Source organism: Loxodonta africana, chromosome 7 (genome assembly GCF_030014295.1).
Source record: "Loxodonta africana isolate mLoxAfr1 chromosome 7, mLoxAfr1.hap2, whole genome shotgun sequence".
In the NCBI taxonomy this organism is placed as follows: Eukaryota; Metazoa; Chordata; class Mammalia; order Proboscidea; family Elephantidae; genus Loxodonta; species Loxodonta africana.
This window is the reverse complement of record NC_087348.1, coordinates 85,456,262-85,473,627: the sequence shown is the minus strand read 5'-3', so window position 1 is coordinate 85,473,627 and position 17,366 is coordinate 85,456,262. Positions and strand designations below refer to the sequence as shown.

General features: G+C 44.3%; 1 protein-coding gene across 1 annotated transcript; it reads left to right on the top strand.

Moving 5' to 3' along the window:
- Positions 1–6,585: 6,585 nt before the first annotated feature.
- On the top strand, positions 6,586–16,318 carry LOC135231719 (E3 ubiquitin-protein ligase TRIM21-like). Its single transcript, XM_064288577.1, has 5 exons — positions 6,586–8,649; positions 9,142–9,237; positions 13,424–13,446; positions 14,122–14,219; positions 14,556–16,318. Exons 1-5 carry the CDS (start codon positions 8,119–8,121, stop codon positions 15,104–15,106), a joined length of 1,299 nt encoding a protein of 432 aa, XP_064144647.1. The 5' UTR covers positions 6,586–8,118; the 3' UTR covers positions 15,107–16,318.
- The last annotated feature ends 1,048 nt before the right edge of the window (positions 16,319–17,366 follow it).

The window sequence follows — 17,366 nt, the reverse complement described above, 5'->3', positions numbered from 1 at the left end:
GATGGTGGCTTCATAGAATGAGTTGGGTAGTATTCCGTCATTTTCTATGCTTTGGAATACCTTTAGTAGTAGTGGTGTTAAGTCTTCTCTGAAAGTTTGGTAGAACTCTGCAGTGAAGCTGTCCGGGCCAGGGCTTTTTTTTGTTGGGAGTTTTTTGATTACCGTTTCAATCTCTTTATTTGTTATGGGTCTATTTAGTTGTTCTACTTCTGAATGTGTTAGTTTAGGTAGGTAGTGTTTTTCCAGGAATTCAGCCATTTCTTCTAGGTTTGCAAATTTGTTAGAGTACAATTTTTTATAATAATCTGAAATGATTCTTTTAATTTCATTTGGTTCTGTTGTGATGTGGTCCTTCTCATTTCTTATTCGGGTTATTTGTTTCCTTTCCTGTATTTCTTTAGTCAGTCTAGCCAATGGTTTATCAATTTTGTTAATTTTTTCAAAGAACCAGCTTTTGGCTTTGTTAATTCTTTCAATTGTTTTTCTGTTCTCTAATTCATTTAGTTCAGCTCTAATTCTTATTATTTGTTTTCTTCTGGTGCCTGATGGATTCTTTTGTTGCTCACTTTCTATTTGTTCAAGTTGTAGGGACAGTTCTCTGCTTTTGGCTCTTTCTTCTTTTTGTACGTGTGCATTTATTGATATAAATTGGCCTCTGAGCACTGCTTTTGCTGTGTCCCAGAGGTTTTGATAGGAAGTATTTTCATTCTCGTTGCTTTCTATGAATTTCCTTATTCCCTCCTTAATGTCTTCTATAACCCAGTCTTTTTTCAGAAGGGTGTTGTTCATTTTCTAAGTATTTGATTTCTTTTCCCTACTTTTTCTGTTATTGATCTCTAGTTTTATTGCCTTGTGGTCTGAGAAGATGCTTTGTAATATTTCGATGTTTTGGACTCTGCAAGGGTTTGTTTTATGACCTAATATGTGGTCTATTCTAGAGAATGTTCCATGTGCGCTAGAAAAAAAAGTATATTTTGCAGCAGTTGGGTGGAGAGTTCTGTATAAGTCAATGAGGTCAAGTTGGTTGATTGTTGTAATTAGATCTTCCGTGTCTCTGTTGAGCTTCTTACTGGATGTTCTGTCCTTCTCCGAAAGTGGTGTGTTGAAGTCTCCTGCTATAATTGTGGAGGTATCTATCTCACTTTTCAATTCTGTTAAAATTTGATTTATGTATCTTGCAGCCCTGTCATTGGGTGCATAAATATTTAATATGGTTATGTCTTCCTGACCAATTGTCCCTTTTATCATTATATAGTGTCCTTCTTTATCCTTTGTGGTGGATTTAAGTCTAAAGTGTATTTTGTCAGAAATTAATATTGCTACTCCTCTTCTTTTTTGCTTATTGTTTGCTTGATATACTTTTTTCCATCCTTTGAGTTTGAGTTTGTTTGTGTCTCTAAGTCTAAGGTGTGTCTCTTGTAGGCAGCATATAGATGGATCGTGTTTCTTTATCCAGTCTGTGACTCTCTGTCTCTTTATTGGTGCATTTAGTCCATTTCCATTCAGCGTAATTATAGATAAATAAGTTTTTAGTGCTGTCATTTTGATGCCTTTTTATGTGTGTTGTTGACAATTTCATTTTTCCACATACTTTTTTGTGCTGAGGCGTTTTTCTTAGTAAATTGTGAGATCCTCATTTTCATAGTGCTTGACTTTATGTTAGTTGAGTTGTTACGTTTTTCTTGGTTTTTATCTTGAGTTATAGAGTTGTTAAACTTTTTTGTGGTTACCTTATTATTTACCCCTATTTTTCTAAGTAAAAACCTAACTTGTATTGTTCTATATCGCCTTGTATCACTCTCCATATGGCGGTTCAATGCCTCCTGTATTTAGTCCCTCTTTTTGATTATTGTGATCTTTTACCTATTGACTTCCATGATTCCCTGTTATGTGTATTTTTTTTTTTTAATTAATCTTAATTTGTTTTTTTGATTTCCCTATTTGAGTTGATATCAGGACGTTCTGTTTTGTGACCTTTTGTTGTGCTGATATCTGATATTATTGGTTCTCTGACCAAACAATATCCTTTAGTATTTCTTGTAGCTTTGGTTTGGTTTTTGCAAATTCTCTAAACTTGTGTTTGTCTGTAAATATCTTAATTTCGCCTTCATATTTCAGAGAGAGTTTTGCTGGATATATGATCCTTGGCTGGCAGTTTTTCTCCTTCAGTGTTCTGTATATGTCATCCCATTCCCTTCTTGCCTGCATGGTTTCTGCTGAGTAGTCTGAACTTATTCTTATTGATTCTCCCTTGAAGGAAACCTTTCTTTTCTCCCTGGCTGCTTTTAAAATTTTCTGTTTATCTTTGGTTTTGGTGAGTTTGATGATAATATGTCTTGGTGTTTTTCTTTTTGGATCAGTCTTAAATGGGGTTCGATGAGCATCTTGGATAGATATCTTTTCGTCTTTCATGATGTCAGGGAAGTTTTCTGTCAGGAGTTCTTCAACTATTTTCTCTGTGTTTTCTGTCCCCCCTCCCTGTTCTGGGACTCCAATCACCCGCAGGTTATCCTTCTTGATAGAGTCCCACATAATTCTTAGGGTTTCTTCATTTTTTTTAATTCTTTTATCTGATTTTGTTTCAGCTATGTTGGTGTTGATTCCCTGGTCCTCCAGATGTCCCAGTCTGCATTCTAATTGCTCGAGTCTGCTCCTCTGACTTCCTATTGCGTTGTCTAATTCTGTTATTTTATTGTTAATCTTTTGGATTTCTACATGTTGTCTCTCTATGGATTCTTGCAACTTATTAATTTTTCCAGTATGTTCTTGAATAATCTTTTTGAGTTCTTCAACAGTTTTATCAGTGTGTTCCTTGGCTTTTTCTGCAGTTATCCTAATTTCATTTGTGATATCATTAAGCATTCTGTAAATTAGTTTTTATATTCTGTACCTGATAATTCCAAGATTGTATCTTCATTTGGGAAAGATTTTGATTCTTTTGTTTGGGGGGCTGGAGAAGCTGTCATGGTCTGCTTCTTTAAGTGGTTTGATATGGATTGTTGTCTCTGAGCCATCACTGGGAAACTAGTTTTTCCAGAAAATCCGCTAAAAAAAAAATGCAGTCAGATCCCTATCAGAGTTCTCCCTCTGGCTCAGGCTATTCAGATGTTAATGAAGCCGCCTGGGGAGGGTGGGGGAGGGAACAGAGAGATAGGAGAGTAGCACCTCAGAATATAGCCAGAGTTGCTTGTCTTGCTTGGAATGACTATTATATCTGAGACTCCCGCGGGGCGCGTCGCCTATGTGTGCTGGCTGTGTGGAGATTGCCCCTGGGGGGTCTCGCCCGCTGGAGTCACGGTCAGATCCTCCGCTTCCAACCCCACGCCCAGCGTCAAGGCTCCCCTACTGGGACGGTGCACTCTCGACTCCAGAATCAGTCGCTGCCTCCCGGGGACTTCTCGTCCCTCCAGCCGCGTGGCCGTGCCGCTCTTGCGAACCAGTTAGGCCGCCTCCCGGGGTTAGTTTAGATGGGTGGAGCAGGTCCCCGTGCTTGTGCCGTGACCGAGTATCCCGGCTGGGACGCTGTTCTCCCCGCTCCAATACCAGTCGCTGCCTCCCGGGGACTTCTCCTACCGGCTGCGTCCCACGCCGCCCGCGCGACCCGGCTGGGCCCCTTCCCGGGGTTAGTTCAGGGGGGTGGAGCAACTCTCTGTGTTTATGCCGTACCTGCGTCCAGTCCAAATCCCTGTGGGACGGTTCCCCGGCTCGGACGCTGCTCTTTCTGCTCCAAGACCAGTCACTGCCTCCCGGGGACTTCTCCTACCGGCTGCGTCCCATGCCGCCCGTGGAACCGGCTGGTCCCCCTCCCGGGGTTAGTTCAGGGGGGTGGAGCCGCTCTCTGTGCTTGTGCCGTACCTGACTGGTACGCTGGCTCCAGGCTCTGGAAACAATCGCTGCTTCCCCGTATTAGTTCGTTCTCCGTCTCTAAATCTGTGTTTGTTGTTCAGGGTTCGTAGATTGTTATGTATGTGATTGATTCACTTGTTTTTCCATGTCTTTGTTGTAAGAGGGATCCGAGGTAGCGTCTGCCTAGTCCGCCATCTTGGCTCCGCCTCTCGGTTGTCCTCCATTTTATGATTGTAATTTTACGTTAAAGAAGATGACGGTGGGATTGTAACACCGTTACCCAGGTCACATTCCAGATCCAGTGTAAAGGGAGTTTCCTGGGATATGGCCTGCACCACCTTTTATTTTTCAGGAGATAAAAAGGAAAGGGAAGCAAGCAGAGAGTTGGGGGCCTCACACTACCAAGAAAGAAGCACCAGGAGCAGAGTGAGTTCTTTAGACCCCCGGTTCCTGCATAGAGAAGTTTCTAGTCCAGGAGAAGATTGACAAGAGAGACCTTCCTCCAGAACCGACAGAGAGAAAAGGCAGTCCCCTGGACCTGACACCCTGAATTTCGACTTTTAGCCTACTTTGCTGTAAAGAAAGAAATTTCTTTGTCAAAGCCATCCGCTTGTGGTATTTCTGTTATAGCAGCATTAGAGAACCAAGACAAGTACTGAAGCACAGGCAGTGAGCCGGGAGACTTCGGAATGAGTGGCATCTTTGATCTTGTAGCCAATTACCAAGCTGGGAACTATGCCAGCTATGCATATGTTACGTTAATGATTGTGTGCATATTACCGGACAGGTACCAAAACAATCCTGTGGTAGATGTATTAATAAACCAGTTGCCTTTCACTCATGACGACACCATGTGTGTCAGAGTAGAACTGTGCTCCATAGAGTTTTCAATGGCTGATTTTTCATAAGTAGATTGCCAGGCCTTTCTTCCCTGGTTCCTCTGGGTGGGTTTGAAATGCCAACCTTTAGGTTAGCGGTTGAGTGGAAACTGATTGCACCACATTGGGACCTTACATGCACTAATGTTCTTGTTGTTATGTACCATCAAGTCACTTCCAACTTATAGCAACCCTGTGTACAAGAGAGTGAAACACTGCCCAATCCTGCACCATCCTCACAATCCTTGCTATGTTTGAGCCCATTGTTGCAGCCAGTGTGTCAGTCCATCTCAGTGAAGGTCTTCCTCTTTTTCACTAACCCTCTACTTTACCCCGCATGATGTCCTTCTCAAGGGACTGGTCCCTCCTGACATCATGTCCAAAGTACTTGAGACAAAGTCTTGCCATCCTCACTTCTAAGGAGCATTCTGGCTGTACTTCTTCCAAAATAGATTTTTTCCTTCTTGTGGCAGACTATGGAATATACAATATTCTTTGCCAACACTGTAATTCAAAGGCATCAGTTCTTCTTAGGTCTTCCTTATTCAGTGTCCAGCTTTCACATACCTGTGACGTGACTAAAAATACCATGACTTGGGTCAGGCACCCCTAGTCTTCGAGGTGACATCTTTGCTTCTGAACACTTTTAAAGAGGTCTTTTGCAGCAGATTTGCCCAATGCAATGCCTCCTTTGATTTCTTGACTGCTGCTTCCATAGGCGTTGATTGTGGATCCAGGTAAAAAGAAATTTTTGACAACTTCAATATTTTCTCTCTTTATCATGACCAATCCATGCACTAATACCCCTGCTTAATTAGATGAGTAAATTGAAGCTCAGAGAGATGGGCATCCAGCTAATAAATAGTTGGGTCCACACTGACTGAGTCCATGTCTGCCTTATTATGAAAACCTATGTTCTTTTCATACCCATTCCCTTTCCAACAGAGGCTTACTCAATTCCTGCAACAAACAACAAAGGGTCTACAGTGATGTGAAACAGTCATTTTCAGGGTGTCTTTTATCTTTGATTTTTTTCACTGTTTCCACTCTGCTTTCAGGGACTGTTTATGTTAATGGAATCAACGGAATAGGTGTAATGGTTTGGTAGATTTATCACTTTTATTACCAAACAGCCAAACAGAATGACAGGCTCCACTCTGCACAGAACCCACTCACCTTCCCATTCCCCAGGCTCTAACCAAGGGATCCGCAGAAGTTTGTGTCCCTGATGCTCACTGAGGGTAAAAAAAAAAAAAAATTATTTCTGAGAGCCCGGTTCCTTCCTTATGCCCCAGTAGCTGACTTTGTCCCCTGCAGGCAGTTAGGGCGGGACATGACACACTCCTCTAGAGTGGGCAGCTGCCGCGGAGGGAAGAAGGTTTGAAAAGGACGCATAAACCACAGAGAGTAATTTTAGGTCTAGGACTTAAGAGGGAGAGACTACGGGGGACTCTGAGCCTCAGCTGCGCAGAGCAGGGAGGGGGAAACGGGAGAGAGGCATTACATTTGATAATGGGAGAGCGTGAGCCTAGGACGAAGTGCTGCTGAGTTTTCGTTCAACCCCAGCTTCCAAGATGCCCAAGTCTAGGGGCTCAGAATCTTCTAATACCTCTCTCACCCCAACTCCTCCTTGTCTCTTCCCGTTTGCCCTCCCACTTCTCTTCCTTCCCTGCTGCTATTCTTTCTCTCCCTCCACACCCATTTCTCCTCCCCTCCATTCAATTCTCCTCCCACTCTCCTCCGCTGTTTTTGACCCGCCTTTGAGAGAAAATCGAAAGCGAAATTAGGAGTCCACCGTTGGCCTTTCACTGCCCTATTCAGGTGAGTGAAGCTGGCTAGGCTGGGGGATCCCAGCCTCCCCTTACCCAGATTTGAAGATTGCCTTCCACCCCTTCTCCCTTGCGGGACTTGGTCGACCCAGCAGGTCTTCCCGCGCCGGCGCCTCTGCCTAGAAGGAGGCTCGGCTCTGAAGTGACTGCAGAGGTAGCCGGCGGGAGCCAGGCCGCCCTGTTGCCGGCGCCCGTCAGGGGAGGAGGGGCGCGCGAACCTTGGACTACCGGGATTGTAACCCGGAGGTTGGCCCAGGGAAGCCCAGTGTGGGGCGGGCCAGCAAACCTGGAAACGGAATTTCCCTATCTCCAATCGACTGCACTGGTTTTTTTTCCTATCTCCAAAAATCCACCTCTGAAAGTGAGAGGGACAGGGCTGCTCAGGACGTTGGACTAGGATGTATCCTGGTCCAAGACTGAGGTGGTCAGTGCCCTGGAGGAAATGAAGACAGGAACCAGGTAGTTAAGAGAAGAGCCCAGGGAGTGCTGGCCACACTTCTGAGCTCACAGTGTTGCCTGCCTCCCTTCCCAAGCAGCTCCCTTCCCCCACTGGCCTAACCCGCAAAAGCAAACCTCCTAAATTTTTTCCTTCTCTTCCCTGTTCCTTCCTCTTTTTCATTTTATTCTGTGTAACTTTATGCAAATTACTGCATCTGTTTATTGATGTACACGTGTATGTATATATGCATGTGTATATGCATATATATCTCTACATTTGACTCCTGCCATTATTGTAAAGAGGAATGAGTTGTCCCTAGGTGGTGCAAAGGGCGAAGAGGCTCAGTCTGAAAGGTTGGTGTTTTGAGTCTATCCAGAGGTTGGGTTTTTACAGGCACCTTGGAAGGCCTGGCAATCTACTGAAAAACTCAGCCATTGAAAGCCCTGTGGAACACAGTTCTACTGTGACACAAAGAGGTCGCTATCATTCAGATAACTAGTTTAGTTTATTGTTATGATTAACTTTTCAGCAAAATCAGTGATTGATTACATGAGATGGGAGAAGATGGATGGAAAAAGCCTTGGCCCTGAGGGAAATCTTCATTAAAAAAAAAATCACCAGAAGGATTCCCAAAGTGGCAATTGGTGGAAGTGGTCCTAGTGAGAAAGCTTGAAACCCCACAGCCTCATATTCAGGCCCAGCCCTCTGACCCAGCACCTCCCACCTGGATCTCCCTTTCTGTCAAATTGGCTACTATGCCTGCCCCAACAGACAACTTGATGTATTTGAATGGGCTCAGCCCCTAGCTGGACACAGGATTTTTTTTTTCTTTTTCCAGCCCATCTTCCCTTCCTTCCTTACTTCGTTTTGTCATTTCTCCCAGGCAGTTGGAGTATTTTCCCCTTGGATTGTAATGGAGACCCTTTGAAGGATTTAAGCTGGGGTGGACATGATGAAAGCATAGTTGTAAACAGTTTTACCTCTGAGATTCTGGACAATTATATTTGCCTCTTTTGGAGACTCAGTTTCCCCCTCCGTCTGACCGGACTATGGAGGAGAAGCCCTTGTTATTCAGATTGATGTTCTTGCTTTTTCTTGTTTTTATCCCCTCCAGTTCACCACCCCCATGTCCTCCTTTGAATCATTTTATTTTTCTCACACAACCCTTCCCACCTTCTTTCCTTTTCTCCTCTCCCCACTAGTCCCCCAGAAAATCTCCGTGGTGCTGTTTAACAGGAACACTGCCCCTATGGCCCCAGCGAAGCCCCTGGCAATGATGGAGGAGGAGGTAACATGCTGTGTCTGCCGGCATCACTTCTTGAAGCCTGTGATCATTGAATGTGGCCACAGCTTCTGCCAAAAATGCATCTCTGAGGTTGGGAAAGATGGCGGCAGTAGTTGCCCTGTGTGCCAGCAGAAATTCCTGTTCAGGAACATCTGGCCCAATCAGCACCTAGCCAGCATGGTGCACATCCTTAGACAAATGGTCCAGAGCACCAAGGAGGACATGAAGAGGGATCAGTGTAGGGTGCATGGAGAGAAACTTCACCTGTTCTGTGAGGAAGATGGAGAAGCACTTTGCTGGGTGTGTGCCCACTCACGGAAACACCGTGACCACTCCATGATCCCTACTGAGGAAGCTACACATGAGCACCAGGTGAGGCCTTAGCACAAAGCATGAGCAGGTAAAAAGGAGATGGGCCCTGATTAGTGCTTTGTTCTCCACAGCTTGGGATAGGAGAGAGTGGCCTCTGGAGTTGAAGGACTGGGGAAAGAAAGAGTATCTCCCTCCATGTCTAATCTAAGTGGAGAGTTGCAGACTAAACACAACCTTCTCATTCCCCGAGAGTAGGGAATATGCTGTGGGAAAATCTGGCAAGGATCATGTTTCCTTGTGGCTTCCTGGTTAATTAGGAGTGAGAACGCCCCCTACCCCTGCCACCCCAACAGTGTGGGTCTAGTCTACAAGAAAACATCAGACTTTTTCTGAAGTCTTCCCATTCATCAATTCCAACCTCACTCAAGACTCCAGTACTCCAACCTTCTCTGCACCCAGGCTTTTCTAAGAACCAAGATGACCTTCCCCCACCCCATGTTACCCCACCCTACTTAGTCTGGTTAGGGATTGACTTGCTTTCTCTCTCTGCAGGAGAAGTTCCAGGTAGCATTACAGAAGCTGAGAAGAGAGCAGGAGTTGGCTGAGAAGTTGGAAGTCGATATTGCTGAGAAGAGAGCAGCCTGGAAGGCAAGGGTCACACCCAGAAAGGGATCTTAGATCAGAAATCTGGGCAGAATTCAAGTTCGTTGGCTCACCTATACCTATCTGAATAGCTGTAAGGTTGGTATATCTCACTGTCTGAGAACCAGCCATCCTCCTTGTCTCTTGATAAAGGGAAATAAGAATGAAGGAGGCTAGAAGGAGAGCTTCCAATCAAACACAAAGATTGAGAGTCTATAGGAGAGGGGGTTGAGTGGGAGAAACCATACCCTAAAGCTCCCTGCTCCTCCGAGCCCAATCGCAGCAGATGACAGTACCAGTGCTTGGTGTCTGGGACAAAGGTATCCCAAGAGAGAAGCCGAACCCCTATGCCTTGTAGGAAATGGCAAAGGCTGTGAGGGATGAGCTTAAGGGTTGAAGTAGGAAAACCAGTTTCAGCAGGTGGTTGCTAGACCCTGTCCAGATGGCTGGTCCAAAGTATAACAGAGAACTAAAGCTTGTTTCACACTGGTGAAGAAGTTTCACACTAGTGGAGGAGGGGCAGGTCAGGGATTAAGAGGAATGCAAAGACCTCCTGGACAACAAATCCCAGAAGAGGAAGATTTGAGGTGAGGGAGGGAAGAACCAGGCTGCAATAGCAAGCAGTGACTCTCCAGTTACCAGCAAAAGAGGACAGGCAAAGAATATTCCAGAAACTGCCCTTTCCCATGACTTGGAAATGATATTGTGAGCCTCTCTGTGTGAGCTTGTTGGGGGTGGGTTCAGGGATTAGTCTCTTAACAAGTCAGAGAGAAATGAAGGCCAGAGATACATTTGAGAGGTGACTGGCTTTTGAAAGAGAGGTTGAGAAAAGTCTTGGGTGTCGTAGGCTGATACAGGTATGATTGTGGGCCAGTTTCAGTGGGCTCCCACCAATCCCAATGCCCTCTTAGTCCCAGATGCCTTACCCGCTAGTCTCCCAGCAAGATTCTGTGTTTGTGTGTCCCCAGACATAACCAGAGTGATGAATCTGCAGAGGATAGAAATAGGTACCCACACCCTCCAGCCTTGAACCTTGAGTTATTCTGATAAAAACCATACCTCTCTTCCCCTTAACACTAAAGACAAAAGTTGAGACACAAAAGTCAAGGATTCACGCAGAGTTTGTGCAGCAGAGAAACTTCCTGGCTAAAGAAGAAGAGAGGCAGCTGCAGAAACTTGAGAAGGATGAGAGAGATCAGCTCAGAATCCTGGGGGAGACTGAGGCCCAACTGGCCCAGAAAAGCCAGGCCCTGCAGGAGCTGATCTCAGAGCTGGAGAGGAGGAGTCGGGGCCCAGTACTGGAACTGCTTTAGGTGAGACCAGGGAGAGGCTACCTCTGAGATTCAAGGAGTAACTAGAGAAAAAACAGTTCCCTGGGTCTACCATTAGAGCAAGTGGAAACCTGGTCCTTGGAATATTCTTAAATAAACCGAATTAGGATTCATGGATGGTTTTCGTTCAAGGTATAGAATGGTACAAACTTAGGAGGGAATATTCCATGTGGCAGAGTTCCTGGCTGGTACAAACAATTAACGTGTGGAGGTTCAAGTCCATTGAGAAGCACCTCAGAAGAAAGGCCTGGCAGTCTTCTTCCAAAAAACTCAGCCATAGAAAACCCTATGGAGGCCAGTTCTACTCTGACACACATGGGGTTGCTATGAGTCAGAAGTGACATGATGACAGCTAGCTTGGTTTTTATTCCATGCAACAATGAACAGAAATGGACATCTTTGGTAAGTGCCTGACATGTACTGGGGGAGTGACTTTGAGAGAATCCTTTAATCTTTCTGAGCATCAGATTTCTCATATGTGAAATGAGTATTATGTTCTATATTTCAAAGCATTTTTGTGAAAGAATCCACTAAGGTCCTCAGAGGAGTGTCTGGCCATTGGGGAGAGTTTAATAAATGAGATATAACTAGAAACACTGAACTGATAATCAAGAGACAGTAGCCCAGCCCTGGCCCTGCTGTCAGTTCTCTCCATAACTCCAGGTTAAGTCATTTTCCTTTCCTGGACCTGATTTCTTCATTTGTAAAACAGCGTGGGTGGGAAGTGGACTAAATAACATGGATACTCCAAGCTTTAGCCATAAATGTATCACCTTTATACTTTCTGCTACTTCTGTGAACAGCCTAAATGATTTTAACATAGTAGTTTTCCTTAAATTGTCTCACTTTTTTAGTCTGAGTTAGTTGAGTTTAAAAGGAAATTTGTCCTAAACAATAATAGCCAAGAAATTATGTGTTGATATACTGTTGTCACGTGCCATCGAGTCAGTTTTGACTCATAGTGATGTAGAACCGCCCCATAGGGCTTCTTGGCTGTAATCTTTATGAAATCAGATTGCCAGGTGAGCTGTCCATGGAGCTGTTGGGTGGGTTTGCTTTTGGTTAGTAGCCAAGTGCTTAACTGTTGCACCACCAGGGCTCCTTGTTGATATGTTACTTATATTTTATTCTAATTTATTTCATACCAATAATAATAATAACTGCAAGCTCTTGAATAGCACATATTACATGCCAGGCATATCTTTATGTCAATGCAATGAGGTGGGTGCTACTATTATCCCCATTTCATAGATGAAGACACTAAGGAACAGAGACATTAAGAGTCTTAATGAAAGACTAAAGCTAAATAACTTGACCAAGTCCACCCAAATAGTAAGAGGTAGAGCTAAGATTAAAATAAGTACATAGCTATTTTTTAAAAATTCATCAGTGTCTGATCCCACTTAAGTAAATACCCAGGATAGGCAAATGCCTAGAGATAGAAAGTAGATTAGTAGATACCATGGGCTGGGGTAGGGAATATGGGTATGTGGATATGAGAAGTTAATGCTTAATGGGTACAAAGTTTCTGTTTGGGGTGATGAAAAGGTTTGGAAACAAATAGTGTTGAAGGTTGTACAACATTGTGAATATAATTGATGTCTCTGAATTGTATACTTAAAAATGGGTAAAATGGCAAATTTTGTTTATATGTATTTTACCACAATTTTAAAAAAGTTCATCATTGAACTTTCTACTTAAAATCATCTTGCATCCACCTTATGTTTACCTTACTGTCGGAAACCATGGACCAGATGGTCTCAGAAGACCCTCTACTCTCACATTCTACACCCACTTCTCACTTATCGACATGGTTAGGTTCCAAAGACCAGGTCATTATGTGAAAATCAGCATTATGTAAAAATGGAGGATGACCACATCAGATCACAAAATGCAGGATGACTACATTGTTACAAAACTGCCAAATTAGATCATTACATAACTGCCAACCCACTGAAAATGATGGCCCAGGCAAACTGACACATAACCTGAACCATCACAGCCAGCGTTGCTCTCTCTCGCACCTCGGTGTCTGTTACGGCCAGACATACTTCGTTAATGTGTAAAATAGTAGGATAGTAGATTTTTTACTCTTGTTGTAAATACAAAATTTTGGATAACGATATCATCACTAAGTGAGGAGTAAGTACACAGTTCTCTTTTCCCACACCTTTTCACTCTCTGTCAGATGTGGTCATGGAGCCATTTCCTTCTGGCTTGTGCAAAAAGGCTGATCTGATTTGGTTGACCTGACAGGCGCTCTCTTCCCATTATCCAAATCTTGTTTCTGCCAGACATTGAACTGAGCTTTCTGGTATAGTTTTCACTCGGCCTAGGAGCCTACCAACTCCCATGTGAGGGCCCCAAACTCCCTGCAGCGGAATATTCTCAGATGATTTGATTTTACCTAATGAGGGGTAAATGAGGGGCAGCATTAAGTACAGCACAGGATAGAGCTTTGACCAACCAGCCCTTCTTCCCCAAACAACTCAAGCCCACAAATGAGATAGAGCAGTTTCTGGGGATCCTGGTTTAGACATTCTCTCCCTGTGATTCTCTCTAGGCTTCAGCCAGGACCATTTTACCTCTGCCGCCCTGGGTCTGGGCTTTCTCATTCATTTTCTGAGTCAGAGTCCTTAAACTGAAGATCTTTCCTGTAGCTATAGGTCACACCCATGCTAGGTTCCTGGTTACCCCACAACCACCCACACTCCAAGCTGGTCAGAAATGGCTTTCTGCCCCTAGAATGGGGCAGAGCAATGCCCTAGGACCACAGGTTTGTGTCACATCACCCTTAGGACCAAAGTCTCAGTGGTGAACCAGTAACTCCACAACTTACTCTCTGTCTCTTTTCTCCTCAGGAGGCTCAAAGTATCCTGGAAAGGTAAGGAGAGGTTTTCTTTGTCAGGGCAGGGGTGACAAGAAGCATATGCACCTATGAAAACGGTTCTTGAGTTAGAAAAACACGTGCTGAAGTTTTCCCCATCCTCTTCCCTATTCTCAAGGACCTGATCGCCCATAAAATATTTTCTAGTCTCAGAAGGCTAATTAATGGTCGTCCCTGTTGGTGAGTTGCCCACAGTGATTGGACTATACTTTCTTCACAAAGTGAAGCCGTGGCAAGCAGAACAATTCTGGGAAGCTCTGAGTCAACAGCCTGCTGGGATTCCTTTTTTAAATGGAATTTAACCAGTTCCAAACCCCCGAGAGCCATGAGTAAGATCCACAGCATGGACGAGACTCCTTGAGTTCCTTACAGAAGTGATTCAGCCTATGTCAGATGGCCTTGCCTGTAAAATGCAGTAGAATGTGCTTAAAGGGTGATCAGGCTTGGAGAAGAGATAGGGACTATCTGCATGCTGTGGAGGCTCATGTAATCAGGAACTCCTGGATAGGAACTCAATCCCACCCCCCAACCCCCTGGGAATGAATAAAGATGTTTGTAAATTTGGGTAGAATTAAATTACCACAGTCATCCATGAGGGAGGTTATGGTATTAGGGTTCCAGAAGGATGTGATAGAAATTCTGGATGGAGGTCTCAAATTCTCTTTCCCTCAGGAGTGAGGCCTGGAACCGGAAGGAGCTAGACGTTGCATCCCCAGACCTGAGGAATGAGTGCCGTGTGCCAGGGCTGAAGATGCTGGGGACATACGGAGGTGAGGCACGCTCTAGGAGTTGTGAGACTGGCCCACATGGGGAGCTGAAGGGTACAAAGTGGATGCGGAGCCGATGCCCAGGGTGGGGGAGAGCAGCAGCATCTAGGAGAGATGGCAGGTTCGAGTAGGTGGGGCAGCATGGAGATAGTGAAAGTGGTTCCCTCAAAGGTCAAGGCAAGGGCCAGAGTTGGCTGGGGTGCTGTTTCCTCACACGCTGAGGCTCAGGGTCACTCCCTCGTCCTCATCCCAAAGTTTAACACATGCACAGGCCACTGACCATCACTGCCCCCATCCACCCCATATTCTCCAAGCCTGACCATGGTCCCCTCTCTGCAGTACACATCACTCTGGATCCAGACACAGCCAGTCCGTGGCTCATCCTTTCTGAGGATAAGAGACAAGTGAGGCTTGGAAACACCTGCCAGGACTTGCCTGAAAATGAAGAGAGATTTGATAGTTATCCCGTGGTCCTCGGTGCCCAGTGCTTCTACTCTGGAAAGCTTTACTGGGAGGTAGACGTGACCGGAAAGGAAGCCTGGGACCTGGGGGTTTGTAGACACTCTGTCAAGAGGAAGGGACAATTTACGCTCAGCCCTGAGAATGGCTTCTGGACAATTTGGTTGTGGAAGAAACAAAAATATGAGGCTGGCACTTCCCCCCAGACTTCCCTCTACCTTAAGGTGCCTCCTCGCCAAGTTGGGATCTTCGTGGACTATGAGAACCACACCGTCTCCTTCTACAACATCACTGACAATGGCTCCCTCATCTACACTTTCTCTGAATGTGCCATTGTTGGGCCTCTGCGGCCCTTCTTCAATACTGGTTTCAGTGACGGAGGAAGAAACGCGGCCCCTCTGACCCTGTGTCCACTGAAGCTGGGATGGTAGGGGTCCACTGACCATTGGTCTCTTCTGGAGAGTGCTACCTGCTCCCTGTTGATACCCTTCCCAGTTACTGCCCCTGCCTCTTTCCATTAGCTGAGCCACCTCTGCCTCTGCAGAAGTGTCAGCATCCCAGCAAGCAGGCCTTGACAGGGAAGTCACTGAAAGTCAAGGCCCAGTGGCTCTCAACAGCAATATTCCTGCCCTAGATTGCATATGATTCCCTCCAAGGGGGCCAACTACTTCTATTTGGTCCAAACACATCTGGATCAACCAAAAACATGTTTCCACCTTGTTTGTGACTTAAGTTTTGTTTTCTTCTCTTCATCCCTACAGCCATTGCCTTTGGTCAGATCTCTGTTCTATCTTTCTGGGTTTACCAAAAGGCTTCCTGAGGGAATTATGTCTCAGTCTATCCCATTCAGACCTCGTTTCTCGTCTACATCTAGGATTATCTTTCCGACAGACACGCACCTGATCATAAGTGGCTCCACATTGCCTAAAGAAAAATATCCATGGCTCATTACCCAGAGACTTGTGTACCTTATAAGGGAAGATATTAGAAAGAATCCATAGGTTCAGGCATATCGTTTCCCTGAGTCTACAGGGAACCATAGAATATAACACCATAGCTGGTAACGATTGTATTAAATTTTGTGAAATAATAATTTGAAAGCATAGAAAAGACTCAGGAATGAGTTCTCTTCTAGCCACCAGAATTATGGCATCCTGCACATGTGAACAGGTCAATGCTAATAGGAATTTAGTTGTATCAGGCAAGATGAGTCATGGCAAGGCTCTCATCCTCTTAAAAGTCTTTCAGGAAAACCTACTCTTCAAGTGTATATACTCCCTGGAAAGCAGAGAAGGCCAAGCCTTTGGAGAAAGCCTGAATCTTTGACCTTATAGGTGAAGCCATTCCAGTCATTCAGCAGATAGTGAGAACCCTGCGTCTTGCCCTGGGTACCTTCCACTGCTACCTGGTCCCTCTCAGGATCTTCTTGGACTCATAATGATTTTACTTCCAGACTTAGGTTTACACGGTGCTGTTGGTTGCAACATCATACCTTTCTATTTGAATATCATCAGTTTTTCTGTTTCTCTGTGTCTCTGCTTGGAGTTAGCCAATGCAAATAATGGTTTGTGACCTTCAATTGCTATACTGGTTGGAGGAGACTATCATAATGATATAAACTTAAATAATCTGATTTCTCGAAATCTGAATGCCTTGGTATATTGGGTTACCCTGATACTTGGGAATCACACAGATAACACACTGCCATCCCCTTGGTCCCCACCAAAAGGAATCAAGCAGGAGAGATTTCACAGTATCTCAACTATCACCCCCACCAATAATCACTAACAAGTGACACAGATACCCGCCTCCATGTCTCACAACAAATTCTCTTGAGATAGAAGACACTACCAGCACCAATTTCAGTTTTGATTAATACAGTCCTTTAAGATGCAAATATAACCTGTTGCCTTTCTTGATCTCCTTGATTCTACAACTTCTTTTTGAATTAGGAGAGGCAAAGTTTATTACACCAAAATTTTAAAGATAAGCTAAGGCAGAAAGAGATGAGAACTTAAAAATTTATTTACTGGTCACTCTGTCTCATACATATTAAAGATCCTTTTTAAGCTTTATTTCGTTTAGTTCTATCATACCCTTATGATAATGATACAGTCAGGCATAATCAGGAAATTTAAAGATAGGGTGTCTTCTTCATGTCTAATTCAAATGAAATTTTATTTTTCAAAATGTCAGACAAGTATATATAATTAAAATAGATTATTTTAAAATATTCTAATTGAAATACTCTAGATAAGTACATTGTAGGCAGTTTTCTCATTGTTTGACTTGGTTTCGCTTAGTTTTCATGTCCCTCTTTTTCTGTGCGTAGGTTACCTATTGGGAAATACATCAGTGAGTAGTGTTTTTCCCATTTTACAAATGAAATAAGAGTTGCTGTCTTAGGCTAGATTCTCTAGAGAAGCAAAGGGAGGGAAGTGTATATACATACATGCATATGTATATATGCATCTGTATTTATGCATATACATATATAGTGAGTGAGAGAAGGAGAGAAAGATTTATATCAAGGAAATGCCTCACATGCTTGTAGAGGCTGGAATGTCCCAACTGTGAGGCTTCTGACTCACATAGCTGCTGGGGCTGATGAACCCAAGATCGATAGATGACACAGCAGGCTGCTGGCTCACAGCCGTGGAGGCTGATGAATCTAAGATCGGCAGGCAATAC

Excerpts from the sequence above, each read along its gene's own strand:
- LOC135231719 (XM_064288577.1), top strand. The coding sequence starts at position 8,119 with ATGTCCTCCTTTGAATCATTTTATTTTTCTCACACAACCCTTCCCACC. Across the intron at positions 9,238-13,423 it reads AGAAGAGAGCAGCCTGGAAG|GAGGCTCAAAGTATCCTGGA; the intron begins GCAAGGGTCACA and ends TTTTCTCCTCAG. Across the intron at positions 14,220-14,555 it reads GATGCTGGGGACATACGGAG|TACACATCACTCTGGATCCA; the intron begins GTGAGGCACGCT and ends CCCTCTCTGCAG.